Source organism: Phocoena phocoena, chromosome 3 (genome assembly GCF_963924675.1).
Source record: "Phocoena phocoena chromosome 3, mPhoPho1.1, whole genome shotgun sequence".
NCBI classification, from domain to species: Eukaryota; Metazoa; Chordata; class Mammalia; order Artiodactyla; family Phocoenidae; genus Phocoena; species Phocoena phocoena.
This window is the reverse complement of record NC_089221.1, coordinates 171,676,539-171,688,168: the sequence shown is the minus strand read 5'-3', so window position 1 is coordinate 171,688,168 and position 11,630 is coordinate 171,676,539. Positions and strand designations below refer to the sequence as shown.

The 11,630-nt window shown below is 64.4% G+C and overlaps 1 protein-coding gene across 2 annotated transcripts; it reads left to right on the top strand.

Moving 5' to 3' along the window:
- Window positions 1–2,014: 2,014 nt before the first annotated feature.
- On the top strand, window positions 2,015–10,518 carry ABHD17A (abhydrolase domain containing 17A, depalmitoylase). Of its 2 annotated transcripts, none has more exons than XM_065874372.1 (5): window positions 2,015–2,108; window positions 5,516–6,052; window positions 7,181–7,375; window positions 9,752–9,931; window positions 10,034–10,518. In XM_065874372.1, the coding sequence occupies exons 2-5, from the start codon at window positions 5,721–5,723 to the stop codon at window positions 10,257–10,259; spliced, it is 933 nt and encodes a 310-aa protein (XP_065730444.1). In that variant the 5' UTR covers window positions 2,015–2,108; window positions 5,516–5,720; the 3' UTR covers window positions 10,260–10,518. The 2 variants fall into 2 exon arrangements, with proteins under 2 accessions (XP_065730444.1, XP_065730445.1); XM_065874373.1 differs by lacking the exon at window positions 2,015–2,108 and having other exon boundaries at window positions 5,721–5,851; window positions 5,912–6,052; window positions 10,034–10,259.
- Window positions 10,519–11,630: the final 1,112 nt, after the last annotated feature.

Sequence of the window (11,630 nt, the reverse complement as noted above, 5' to 3'; positions counted from 1 at the left end):
TTGAGCAGGTGCTTGAAGAGGAGGAGAAGCCGGCCATGTGTCTATCTGGGGGCACTCCAGGCAGTAGACACCACTTGTGCAAAGGCCCTGAGGTAGGAACAAACTTGGCAAGGATGGTTTGGCTGGGACAGAGAGAGCAGGGGCAAAAGAGGTGGGGAAGGGACTTCTCTGGTGGCCCAGTGGTTAAGACTCCACATTTCCAATGCAGGAGGCATGGGTTCGATTCCTGGTTGGGGAACTAGGACCCCACACACCTCATGGTGCAACCAAAAAAAAAAAAAAAGAGATGGGGAAAATGGGCCAGCAGCTGCATGGCAACACCAAGCAGGGGCTTTGGGGAGGGGAGGAGAGAGGGGTGACTGACCTTCTGAGACCTTGGCGCATTCACAGCAGCGCCTTCATCCTTTCAGAGTGTTCTCTGGTTGATGGGGGAACTCCGTGGGAGCGGGTCAGGCCACATTTGGGTGGGGACTAAGCCTATCCCCACATCCTGGCCACCCCCTTCACAAGTGTTCCTCTTGGGGCATTTCAGTCCTGGTTGAGCTTGGCTTTCTGGAGGCGCCACTGCTCTGGCCCTTTCTAGCCCAGGGGAAGACGGCCTGGAGGGGAAGATGGGCAGGGGAAGGAAGCTGCGGACAGGCCTCTTCCTGTTCTGGCACAAGGAAACTGGAAGGAGCCTGGCCCAGGTGTGACCTTTGGACCTCAGGAGAACAGCTGATGCCAGGAGCCCTGAGGGGGGCAGCCAAGGCAGGAGGACTCCGGGGCACCCCTCAACAGCCCCCTGGCACATGGCTGTGGAAGGTGGCAGCTGATCCCGGGGCTGGGGGCCAGAGGAAACCGGCTGGAAACTACCTCTGGACAGTGTCCTCTCCTGAGCCTAAGCCTCTCCGGGAATGGGGCCCTGGGGGAGGGCTGGCCAGGGAGGCTTATCTCTGCAAATGAAGCTGAAGGTTAGGCTTCCCTAGGGAGGAGAGGGGCCTGGGGTTGCCTGCAGCTGGTGGGGCGGATTTTGAGCTGGAGTAGGCTGGCCGGCCCAGGGAAAGGAACACGCAAAGGGCGGAGGCCTGGGATGACGAGGCTGTCCCACTAACTCATCTCCCTGACTCAGGCTGGGCCCTGTTGGCCTCTGCAGCCTTCCTGCCCCTGTCCCTGTCACTCCTCAGGAAGGCCTGCCCTGAATACCCTCTAAGAGATTCCCTGGTCACCTTCAGCCACACCGCCACTTTGCTCTCAACTGACATCCTTTTTCATCTCCCCTACCTTCAGCTCGGTAACCATCCGCCTCCCTGCCCGCGGGGTGAGCTGAGTGGGAGGGGCTCGCGATCCATAATATTTTACTATATTATTTATTTATTTGGCTGCCCCGCGCGGCATGCAGGATCTTAGTTCCCTGACCAGGCATGGAACCCGTGCCCGCTGCAGTGGAAGTGCAGAGTCTTACCCACTGGACCTACTGGACCCCCAGGGAAGTCCCCGATCCATAATATTTTAATTGCACTAGTAAAAAAGCCAAAACCAAGGCAAAAGAACCCATGATGAACAAAATAAAGGCAGGATCACTTGCCTTACCCCAGTCAGGGGCCTCGTTCCAACAAAACTTTGTGGGGTTTTTAGTAGTGCATTAAAATATATTTTTTTATGTTGACTACTGAGTTTTTTGGCACGCTGTAAGCTTATTTTCTAGGAGAGTGCCTCACTTGCCTCACCCGAGTCCTGGCGCTGGAATGAGTGAAGGATCGAATGAATGAATGGTTTTGAGTCTCCACTGCCTGAAACCTAAGGGGAACCCAAAGCCCGGGCCCGCCCACCCACTCTTGCCCCGCCCACCACGACGTGGTCCCGCCCCTCCAGGGAGCCAGCTCCACCCCCAAACCCTGCCCAGCGCCCAGCGCCCGGCGCCTGGCCCCCGGCCCCTCCGGCCCTCGCGCACACCTGCGCGTCACTTCCGGGGCGGCGGTGGGAGTGAGGTTCACTTCCGCCAGCGGGGGAGCGGCGGCGGTGGCGGCGCAGGAGACCGGGCCGGGGCCCCGGGGGATCGACGGACGCACGGGCGGGCGGCCGGGAGCCATGGAGCGCGGCCCCGGGGCCGGGGGGCGCGGGCCGCGGCGGTGAGTGTCCTGCAGGGGCTGGCGTGGCTGCGTGGAGCGGTCTCAGTGCTTCTCGCGGCCGTCTGGAGAGCCGGGCCGGGCCGCGAGGCCGGGGCAGTCCGGCCGGACGCCCCCGAGACCCCGCACTCCCGGGGCGGCCGAGGTCGCAGCCGGAGGACCCCAGGATCAGGGCCAGACACCGCGGGACGGCGTCTCAGACGCCGGCATAGCCCCGTCCGCAGTCCATTCAGCCCTCCGACTTGGGGTGTGTTCCCACCTTTCCGGGTACGCGGCCCCGCCTTCGGGGAATGCGCTGTCCGAGCCGCATACTCTATCCCCGGCCCCGAACCAGTGCCCCAGCCTGACACCCGGACCCGCCGAAGCAGCCGGAGCCCTGCTTCCTAAACGTCTCCAAGACACCTCTGCCCTTTCGCGGGCGTCCTCTGGCGGGCTGGGACACCTGGACAGGCTTCCCAGCCTTTGCTCCAGTCCCATCTCCAGGCTACAGCTAGGGCATATCCACAGCTTCTAACCCACGGGCTCCATTCCCAGCCCGGGACTCCTCCAGGGCTCCTCCTTTTCCCCCAGGATGAAGTCCAAACTGCAGCAGGGCTTACAGGCGCGGCCCGACCCAGCTCTGGCTCTCTCCAGGATCCCTCTGCTCTCCTCTTCCCCCCAGTGTCCCTCTAGCCTGGGACCCGCAGTTCCTGGAACCCGCTGTCACTTCTGGGTTTTGCCTGTTTTCTCCCCTCCCGGCACCCGGCACTTTGCCTGTGCCTTTCAGGCTGACTGGCTGAATGAGGTGCGGTCATAGTCGTCCGTATTTAGGTCGTCCTGGAGTATTGTAATTGCCTGGTTCCATGTTGGTCCTCATGACACTGCCAGCCTGCACCGGGCCCGGCAGCGGGGTGTCCGATTATGTGCTTGTGGGTGAAATCGCTGGGCTCTTGGTGCCAGGGATGCCTGCCCAGTGAGTGAGGCATCTGGATGTGCTCTGTCCAGTCCGAGGCCAGGCTCTCAGGTCACATTCAGTGACATCCATAAAAGACAGCGGGAGGTCTCAGGTCTGCGTGGCTTGAGAAGAGACCTTCCCCCCTCCCTGTCAGATGTGAGACCTGGCAGACTGTAGCGTCCCCCTTTCCCTTTTGCCCCTGGTACTTTGTCCATTCGTTCAGTCAGTGTTTACTGAGCAAGAACAGGTAGTAGTCTTGCCCTCATGGAGTTTCTCTTTGGTTTGAGGGGTATGGTTGAACATGCAACTACAAGCTGCAGAGACAGATCTGAGCCATGAGAGTGTGCGGGGGGGGCCGACCCTGTTTGGAAGGGTGCGGGAAGGGAGATGTGAAGGGTGGGTGGGACAAGGGTCACGGGCTCTCTGGTGAGATTAGGGGAACTGCTGGGGCTTCGGCTCTGAGTCAGGAGAAGGCAGTGGGGCTCATCAGGGGAGAGTGAGGTACAAGATGCGTGAGGCTGGAGAGGTCGGCCCCACGCCTGGTGCCAACCTGGCAGATCGTGGTGAAGGCTTTGATCTCTATCCTGAAAATAGTGGGGCTACTGGGGCACCCCAAAAGGGAGGTAGAATGATCAGATTTGTGTTGTGAAAAGATCTTTTGGCAACTGGGGTGAGAATGGCCCAGAGTGGGTGATGGTGGCCCAGCCGGGGGTGGGGGTGGGGACCGGCGAGGAAGGAGACTGTGCATGCCCCAGGCAGAGTCAGCAGGCCCTGTGACGGGCGGATCTGAGGGTGCAGGGAGGTGTCAAGGATGGCACCCCGGTTTCTGGCTTGGTCAGTGGGACCTTGTCCACCTTAGTATGCCTGTTCATTCTCGGGTCACCAGAGGCCTCCTACCTGCCCACCAGCTCTCAGCCAGACCTTTCTCTCAAAACAAGCCTTCCCTGTGCCACCCAAACTCCAGACCCGCCAAGTCACCAAAAGCACCAGGGCAGTGTCATCTGTTGGGGCCTGGGCCTCTTTGAGAATGTGTTTGAGCAACATCGGTTTGGTTGACACTCTGGAGGGGGAGGGAGGGTGTCCTGGGCACTGTGGGGTGTTGAGCAGCACCCCTGGCCCCGCCCACTCAGTGCCATTAGTAACCCCCTCGCCCCCAAGTCATGACAGCCAAAGATGTCTCCAGACCTTGGCAAGTGTCCCCGGGGGGCAAACTTGCCTTCGTCTGAGGACAGTGTGATGGACTTGTAAAGCGAGCATCCCACCTGGGAGTCTGGGGACTCCTGGAGGTGGTCCGTGTCCCCGCCTTGGCTTTAGCCACCCTCTCCCACACCCCTCCGTGTGCCCCCATCCGAGTGACTGCAATGCGGCTCTCTGCAGCCCCCGGTCTCAGATCACAGGTCTGGAGGGAGCAGGTGTATTTCTGGGCCTCAGACTGCGCCGGCCTGCTGTGCATCCGCGTGTCCCTGGCCCAGTGGTTTACAAATGCTGTGGCCCCGAAACAGAACAGGCTCAGGTGCCCTGCTGCTGACACTTGAGTTGTGAGCGTGTGTCCCTCCCTCACTCCAGGCTGTAGGGAAAATGTAGTAAGTGAGTACTCCGTGTTTTCAAACCTCTGTATTTTCTTCCAGTCTCCCTGTTGGCAGCTCCATGGACGATTGTAGTTGCTTTAGCAATTTCGCTGTAGTCTGTTCAAGGCCACGTTTCACAGGACATTCTGCGTTTCTTCTCTGAGCGTGGCCTATTCCGCCACTTTCTCCTCATCTTATTCACTGTCTCTGTGACCTGAGTGGTGTCTGATTGATAGATGAGGAAACTGAGGCCCAGGGAGGCTAAGCGACTTGCCCAAGGCCACAGACACCTAAGCTGACAGAGCTGGGGAAGGAACCCCAGACTCCCATGACCCTGCCCTGCCTCCCCCCTGCAGCAGGCTGACCCCTGGGCCTGGCCCCAAGCAGTGGAGAGAGCCATTGTCTCAGCCCAGTAGGCCTTCCCAGCCTCGAGATGTATCCTGCTTTTGTTTCCAGAGCCTTTGTTTGTTGTATTTCCTCTGCCTGGGCTCCTGTCTCCGGACTTCGCAGGCCCTGGGAGCTGGGAGCGTGCCCCTGGGTCCCTGTGGTCAGCAGTCGGTCCTCGCCTGGCTGAGCTGTGGCACCTGGGGGTGGCAGATGGGGATGGGCCCCAGGGCAGAGTCTGGGCCAGCCGTGTGGACAGAGGCATGGGGCGGGGGTGGGCTGGGGTGACGTTTCCCAGGGCCTGGAGCAGGAGCTGTGCGCAGGAGAGCTGGGTGGGCCAGGGCTCTGATCTCCCCGCACAGTCTGCAGGCCGAGGCTGGGTTGATGAATGGGCTTAAACGGCAAGAGTTGGTGTCTGCCAGCGGAGGAAGGGTGGTGGCAGGCGGGGTCCTGGTCAGGTTTAGGTCCCACCAAGGTCACTTGGGAGCCCCGGGGGAACTCCACATCTTGCTGTCCCCCTGCAGGGTTTCCCTCTGTGCGACATGGACACACGAGGCTGCGAGGCTCCCAAGGGCTCAGCTTGGACCACGATGGGGCTGGGCTGCAGCCTCCTAACGGGGCTCTCGTCTGGGGCGGTGGCCGGGGGTCGCCCTGCCCCCTGCCCGTGTCTCCGAGCACCCCCATCCCTCCCCTGCCGGGCGAGGCCCGCCCCGGGGCCCGGCGCCCGCCATGAACGGCCTGTCGGTGACTGAGCTCTGCTGCCTCTTCTGCTGCCCGCCCTGCCCCGGCCGCATCGCCGCCAAGCTCGCCTTCCTGCCTCCAGAGCCCACCTACTCGCTGGTGCCTGAGCCTGAGCCCGGGCCTGGTGGGGCCGGGGCCGCCCCTTCGGGGACCCTGCGGGCCTCGGCCGGCACCCCCAGGCGCTGGAAGCTCCACCTGATGGATCGCGCCGACTTCCAGTACAGCCAGCGTGAGCTGGACACCATCGAGGTCTTCCTGACCAAGAGCAGCCGGGGCAACCGCATCTCCTGCATGTATGTGCGCTGTGTGCCCGGCGCCAGGTGAGCCACATGGACTCGACCCCCCGGGGTAGAGGGACCGGGTCGGGGGTGGGAGCCCAGGATGTGCTCCATCCTCAGGGCTCTCGTTTCGGCCACTGGTGGCCCCTGGAGGGCCAGAGACTGGCGAAAGCCCATCTGGAGGTGCGGGTGCCCCGGGGATTCTTCTCGCCAGAGGGGCAGCAGATGAGATCTGCCCATGGCCACCGAGGACCTGCCGGGGGCCCTTCCACTTGCGGCCCTCTGGGGGGCCCTCTCGGCACCCTGTCTTGTGGACAAGAACCCTGAGGCTCGGGGGTGGCTCTGAGTGGCTGCGTCACGTCACCTGCTCGATGTGGAGCCGTATGCTTCCGGGTCTCGGTGTTCACCTGCCCAGGGCTGGTCTCCTGGGCCCTGGGTGCCTGGTGAGGCCCGGCACCTGCTTTGGGCCGGTGGCCCCTGAGGCCTGGCTGGAGGCTTGGGCCAGGTCTGACTGCCGGAGCCCTACAGTGGTGCAGAGGGGGACCTTCCAGCTGCTTCCGCCTCAGAGCAGGCTGGGTCCAAAGGGCAAGCTTTTACCTTTCAGCTGGGCTGGGCTAGGGCCACAGCGGGGCTGGAGGAAGAAGGCTCTGCAAGGCTGTCAGCCGGGATCCAGCCTGGTCACCTGCCCTCGGCATGACTGCCTGGCAGGGCCGCCATGGGGCACAGGGCAGAGGTGGCGGCCCGGGTCATTCCCTGGAGGAGCGGGAAGAGCTGCACCGCGGTGAACGGGGCTTGGCTCTCTTCGCCTGTGGTCGGAGGGCCGCGTCTCATCCTCCAGGATGGTTCCGAGCAGTAGGCAGACGTGCCTCCCATCCTCGGGCCGTCAGAGTCCCTCCAACAGGAACAATTCCAAGGGAGAGGTGGCTGCTGCTCAGGGCGTCAATGTGATGGTCACTGCGGCTTCCTGGGCTCACGCTGGGGGTCCACCTGTGCCAAGAAGGTGACCGGTGGGCCCAGCGGCCCCCTTTGATGAGCGGAAGCCCGAGGCTCCACTGTGTGTCATGGCCTAAGTCACGCCAGGCAGAGCCAGGCACTGTTCCCCTCGGCAGGGCTCCTGCCCCCTCCGCCCTTCGCCGTCTGACCTGTGCTTTCCCCACTGCCAACCCCAAGGTACACGGTCCTCTTCTCGCACGGCAACGCAGTGGACCTGGGCCAGATGAGCAGCTTCTACATCGGGCTGGGCACGCGCCTCAACTGCAACATCTTCTCCTACGACTACTCGGGCTACGGCGTGAGCTCGGGCAAGCCCTCCGAGAAGAACCTCTACGCCGACATCGATGCTGCCTGGCAGGCCCTGCGCACCAGGTGAGCTCACGCGGCGGGGAGGGGCTGGCGGACGTGTCTCCTCACAGGTGGCTGGACCTGGTGAGACCAGGTGGGAGGAAGCCCAGGTGGGTAGCCCCGCGGGAGAGGGAGCTGGTCTGCGGCCACACTGGGCCACAGGAAGAGGCCCGACCCCTGTTCCCCCTGCAGGGTGACAGGCATGCTTGGTGTGCAGGGGGAGGGCGGTCCTCCAGCCTCCCTGGGGGGGGGGCCCTCCTGGGAGCCGCTGGCCTGGGACTGTCCCCATGGGAATGGAGGTTCCGCCTGGAGGGAGTGGGCAGGCAGAGGACGAGGCCCCTCCTGAGCCCAAGAGGTGGCGTGTGAGGGCGGTGTGAAAGGACTCTGGGAGCCCCGAGGCTGAGGGAGCACTTGGGGCGCGGGGAGGGGCCGGGCCTCTGCATCAGGGTTCTGGTCGTGGAGCTTGGCCTCATCCTGAGGAGGGTCTCCTCTGGGCCTGGAAGGTTCTGTCGGACAGCTTCGTACCCAGCACAGTCCTGGTGGCTGGAGGGAGGTCAGCTCCTGGAGGCTGGGTCCTCCGCAGGCATTGTGCCCAGCACACAGCTGCTTGCTTGACTCAGACAGGGCCCCCGCTGTCTGGTCTACACCTCCGTCCCCAGACCCCACTGCCCCGGTCATCCAGGTCCTGGCAGCCCCCTTCCACCCCGTGCTCGCTCACTGAAGCACAATAGCTCAGTCTCTGTGCAGAGATGGCCCGGCGCCCTGTGCTGCTCTAGAGGGAGACCCACCCAACCCCACCCTCCCGAAGGTGGTGCCCTCTGCCTGCCCAGGGCCGCCCCATCTTGGCCCTGCCTGGCCGATTGGCGCAACCAGCTCCTTCAGGGACCACAGCCAGCCTGCCATGGGGAGGCGGGGCCCTGGTTGCTGGAGTGATGCACCAGGCAGTCCCTGATGCAGGCCCTGGGAGCATGGTCCCCTGGCACCACCCTGGCACTGGGGACCCGTGCTGGGTGGCGTGGTGCAGGTGTGTGTCCACACTCGGCTGCCGCAGCCTGTCCCCACTGGCTGGGGGTCGCTGGCAGAATCATATCCCGCCGAAGGGTCAGGGGTCTGAGCTCTGTCATCCATCCATCTGTCCTGCTGCCAGCCTTGACCTCCAGAGACCTGGTCCCTCAGACCCGACAGCTGAGAATCAGCAGGAGGGTGGGAGGCTGGGGCCCAAGTGGTGGCCTGGGGTGGGGCAGGCCTGGAAAGAAGAGCTGTGTCATCCGGCACCTGTCATGTTTGTCCAGGTGGAGACAGCCAGGTGGCAGCTGGGGGTCCCTGCCTGGAGCTGGGTGATAGGACGAGCCTGGTGCTCAGAACAGCAGTACTCATGGTGAACCAGGGAGCAGGTCGGGGAGGAGCTTGCAGGTGGTAGGCACAAGGCCAGATGGCATCCCCGAGGCCTGGGGGTTGGGGCCAGAGGACAGGGACGGGGGCAGACGGCGCCTGGGTGCCCAGGTGGGCTGCCCAGGTGGGTTGCCCAGGTGAGACGAAGACCTTCCCTGGCCACTCGGAGAAGGGGCACCCTCTTTGAGATCAGGATGTGGGTGTGGGGAGGAAGGCCGTGGAGGCCCCCTGCAGTGGGAGGGTGGTGAGTGGGTCCTTGTGGGGTCAGGAGAGGACTGTGCTGGGATGGCGCTGGGGGAGGCCCGTGTGGAGGGGGTGTGTGGGTGGGGGGTCAGGACCTGGCCACTGTGTAGGAAAGGTGCCCAGGGAGGGAGGTGATGGCCACCCACCTCCTCCCCTCAGGAGCCGCTATGCCTGCTCACCCACGTTGTACTAAGCAGCTGAGGGGCCGCAAACTGGCTGAGATGAGAGAGGACGAGGCTGCCTCCATTCCCCGAGGCCAAGGGGGCGGGTGAGGGTGAAGGGTGCTGGGAGGAAGACACACCCCCTTGCCGTGCGACCTGGAAAGGCTGTCGAATTCCGAACAGCAAGGACAGGAGGCCCCCAAGCAGGTTCTGCATGTGGCCCTGGTCGAGTGTGTGTAGGGGTGGGGGTGGCCTGGTGACCAGGAGGAGCAGGAGAGGCCCCAGGGATCTGCCCCCAGGAACCACACAGCGCAGGTACAGCCCGCACAGGTGCACTGCCCAGATGTGACCAAGTAGATGCTGTCGAAACTGAGGGTAGAGCTGGGGGCTTGGGGCTGCGGGCAGCCAGCTCCCCTCACACCTGTGGGTCCTGCCTCCCCTGCTGAGCGGACCGCCTCGGGGCTGGGAAGCAGGGGAGGGTGCCTGGGTGCCACCCTATTGCCGGGAGCCTAAGCGGAGAACAACGGGGGACTGCACTAGGAGGGCAGGCAATGGGAGGGGTGTGCGTGTTGCGTCGCGGCTGATCTGCCCCCACCGCCGCCAGGTACGGCATCAGCCCAGACAGCATCGTCCTGTACGGGCAGAGCATCGGCACGGTGCCCACCGTGGACCTGGCCTCGCGCTACGAGTGCGCCGCGGTGGTGCTGCACTCCCCGCTCACCTCGGGCATGCGCGTCGCCTTCCCCGACACCAAGAAGACCTACTGCTTTGACGCGTTCCCCAAGTGAGCGTGGACGGGGGCGGGGCCGCGGGCGGGGGTGGGGACCCAGGGGGCGGGGCCGCGGCGGGGTTGGGGAGTGGAGGCCTAATGTGCCCCGACCCGCAGCATCGAGAAGGTGTCCAAGATCACGTCGCCGGTGCTCATCATCCACGGCACGGAGGACGAAGTGATCGACTTCTCGCACGGGCTGGCGCTCTACGAGCGCTGTCCCAAGGCCGTGGAGCCTCTGTGGGTGGAGGGCGCCGGGCACAACGACATCGAGCTCTACAGCCAGTACCTGGAGCGCCTGCGCCGCTTCATCTCCCAGGAGCTGCCCAGCCAGCGCGCCTAGCCTAGCAGCAGGCCCGAGCCGCGCCGGGACCTCAGCAATAAGGCGGCGCCCGGCCCCGGCCCCGGCCCCGGCCCCGGGGGCTGCATGTGAACCCCCGGGCGCCCCACGTCCTCTAAGCAGCTGGCCGGTAGGGGTCGGGACCTGACCCGGCCCCTGGGCCGTGGACAATGTACAGGCGACGGAGCTATGCTCTCCTTTCCTTTTGGAAGCAAAACGAAGGAAAAACGTGAGAACAGAAATTAAAGATTTAAAATTTTAAGGTTCCTCTCCCTTTCTTGGCTCATGCGTGCTCTTCCTGGGGCTCAGCAAGCACGAAGAGGGGGCCGGGCTTTGTCCCCAACCCCCCAAGGAAAGTTCACAACTGCGGATGTCAGGTCACTCCCTACAGAAGAGGGGTCCAGTTCGAGTCCTTGGGGCTGCAGCTTGCCTGGGTGGTGACCGAGGGGCAGCAGCATTCGAACCCAGGACGCTGCGTGCTCGGCGCGCCTGGGGAGGGTGGTGGGCTTCCTGTCTCCGAGACAACCCTGGGGGTGGAAGTGGCCGCCGCCGATTTAGGCTGGGCCTGCTCCGGGCCCCCAGAGAGGCAGACAACCCTTCCGTGCCCGTGTGGTAGACATCGCAGGGCTGCTCTTCCCATCCCACCCCACCCGTCCTCGGCTCCCGCTGCCCAGAGAGCTAAAAGAGTCTTGCAAACGGGGACGCTTGGGTCCAGTGGAGGGCAGTGGCAGGTCCGAGGCCGCGTGGGGCCTCCCCAGGAATGAGGTCACCATGAGCACCCCGCAACACGCCTTCGGACCTTGGTCTGAGCTGTATCCTCCGCCCGGGGTGCCCTTGAAGACAGGGTCGGTCCGCGTCACCCTGGACCCTGGCCAGACGCCTGGCTCATCAACGGCCTCCGGAGTACCCCCTGCGACCTCCAAGGGCGGCACTCTAGAGTGGGTAAGGCCTCAGAGGCCTGTCATCCACTCCGAGGTCGGGCGGCGGCTCGGCGTGTGTGGCGACACTAGGCAGTGGCGAGGCCGGGAGCCGGCGATGCTTCCGCCTCGGCCCCTCGGGGTCCGCGGCCCCTTTAAGAGCGGGCGGTGCTTCGGCCTGGGGGCGGGGAAGACGGCAAGGGGCGCGGCCGGGCGAAAGCGGAAGTGGGGTGGCGCGCGCACGGCGGAGGCGGTGGGTGGCGGAGCGCGAGGAGACCGCGGCCTGCGCGGTAAGTGGCAGCGGCTCGGGCTCCGGCTGGCCGGCCCTGCCCTTGCCGCCGTCCCGGTCGTGGGGGCGCGCCCAGCGGGCCGGCCGACGGCGGCGGGTGTGTGTCAGCGCTCTCTGTGGCTCACAGCTGGCCCTCGGGCCTGGGACGCTGGAAGAGCCGGGAGTGGC

Excerpts from the sequence above, each read along its gene's own strand:
- ABHD17A (XM_065874372.1), top strand. The coding sequence starts at position 5,721 with ATGAACGGCCTGTCGGTGACTGAGCTCTGCTGCCTCTTCTGCTGCCCG. Across the intron at positions 7,376-9,751 it reads TGGCAGGCCCTGCGCACCAG|GTACGGCATCAGCCCAGACA; the intron begins GTGAGCTCACGC and ends CACCGCCGCCAG. Across the intron at positions 9,932-10,033 it reads TGCTTTGACGCGTTCCCCAA|CATCGAGAAGGTGTCCAAGA; the intron begins GTGAGCGTGGAC and ends CCCGACCCGCAG.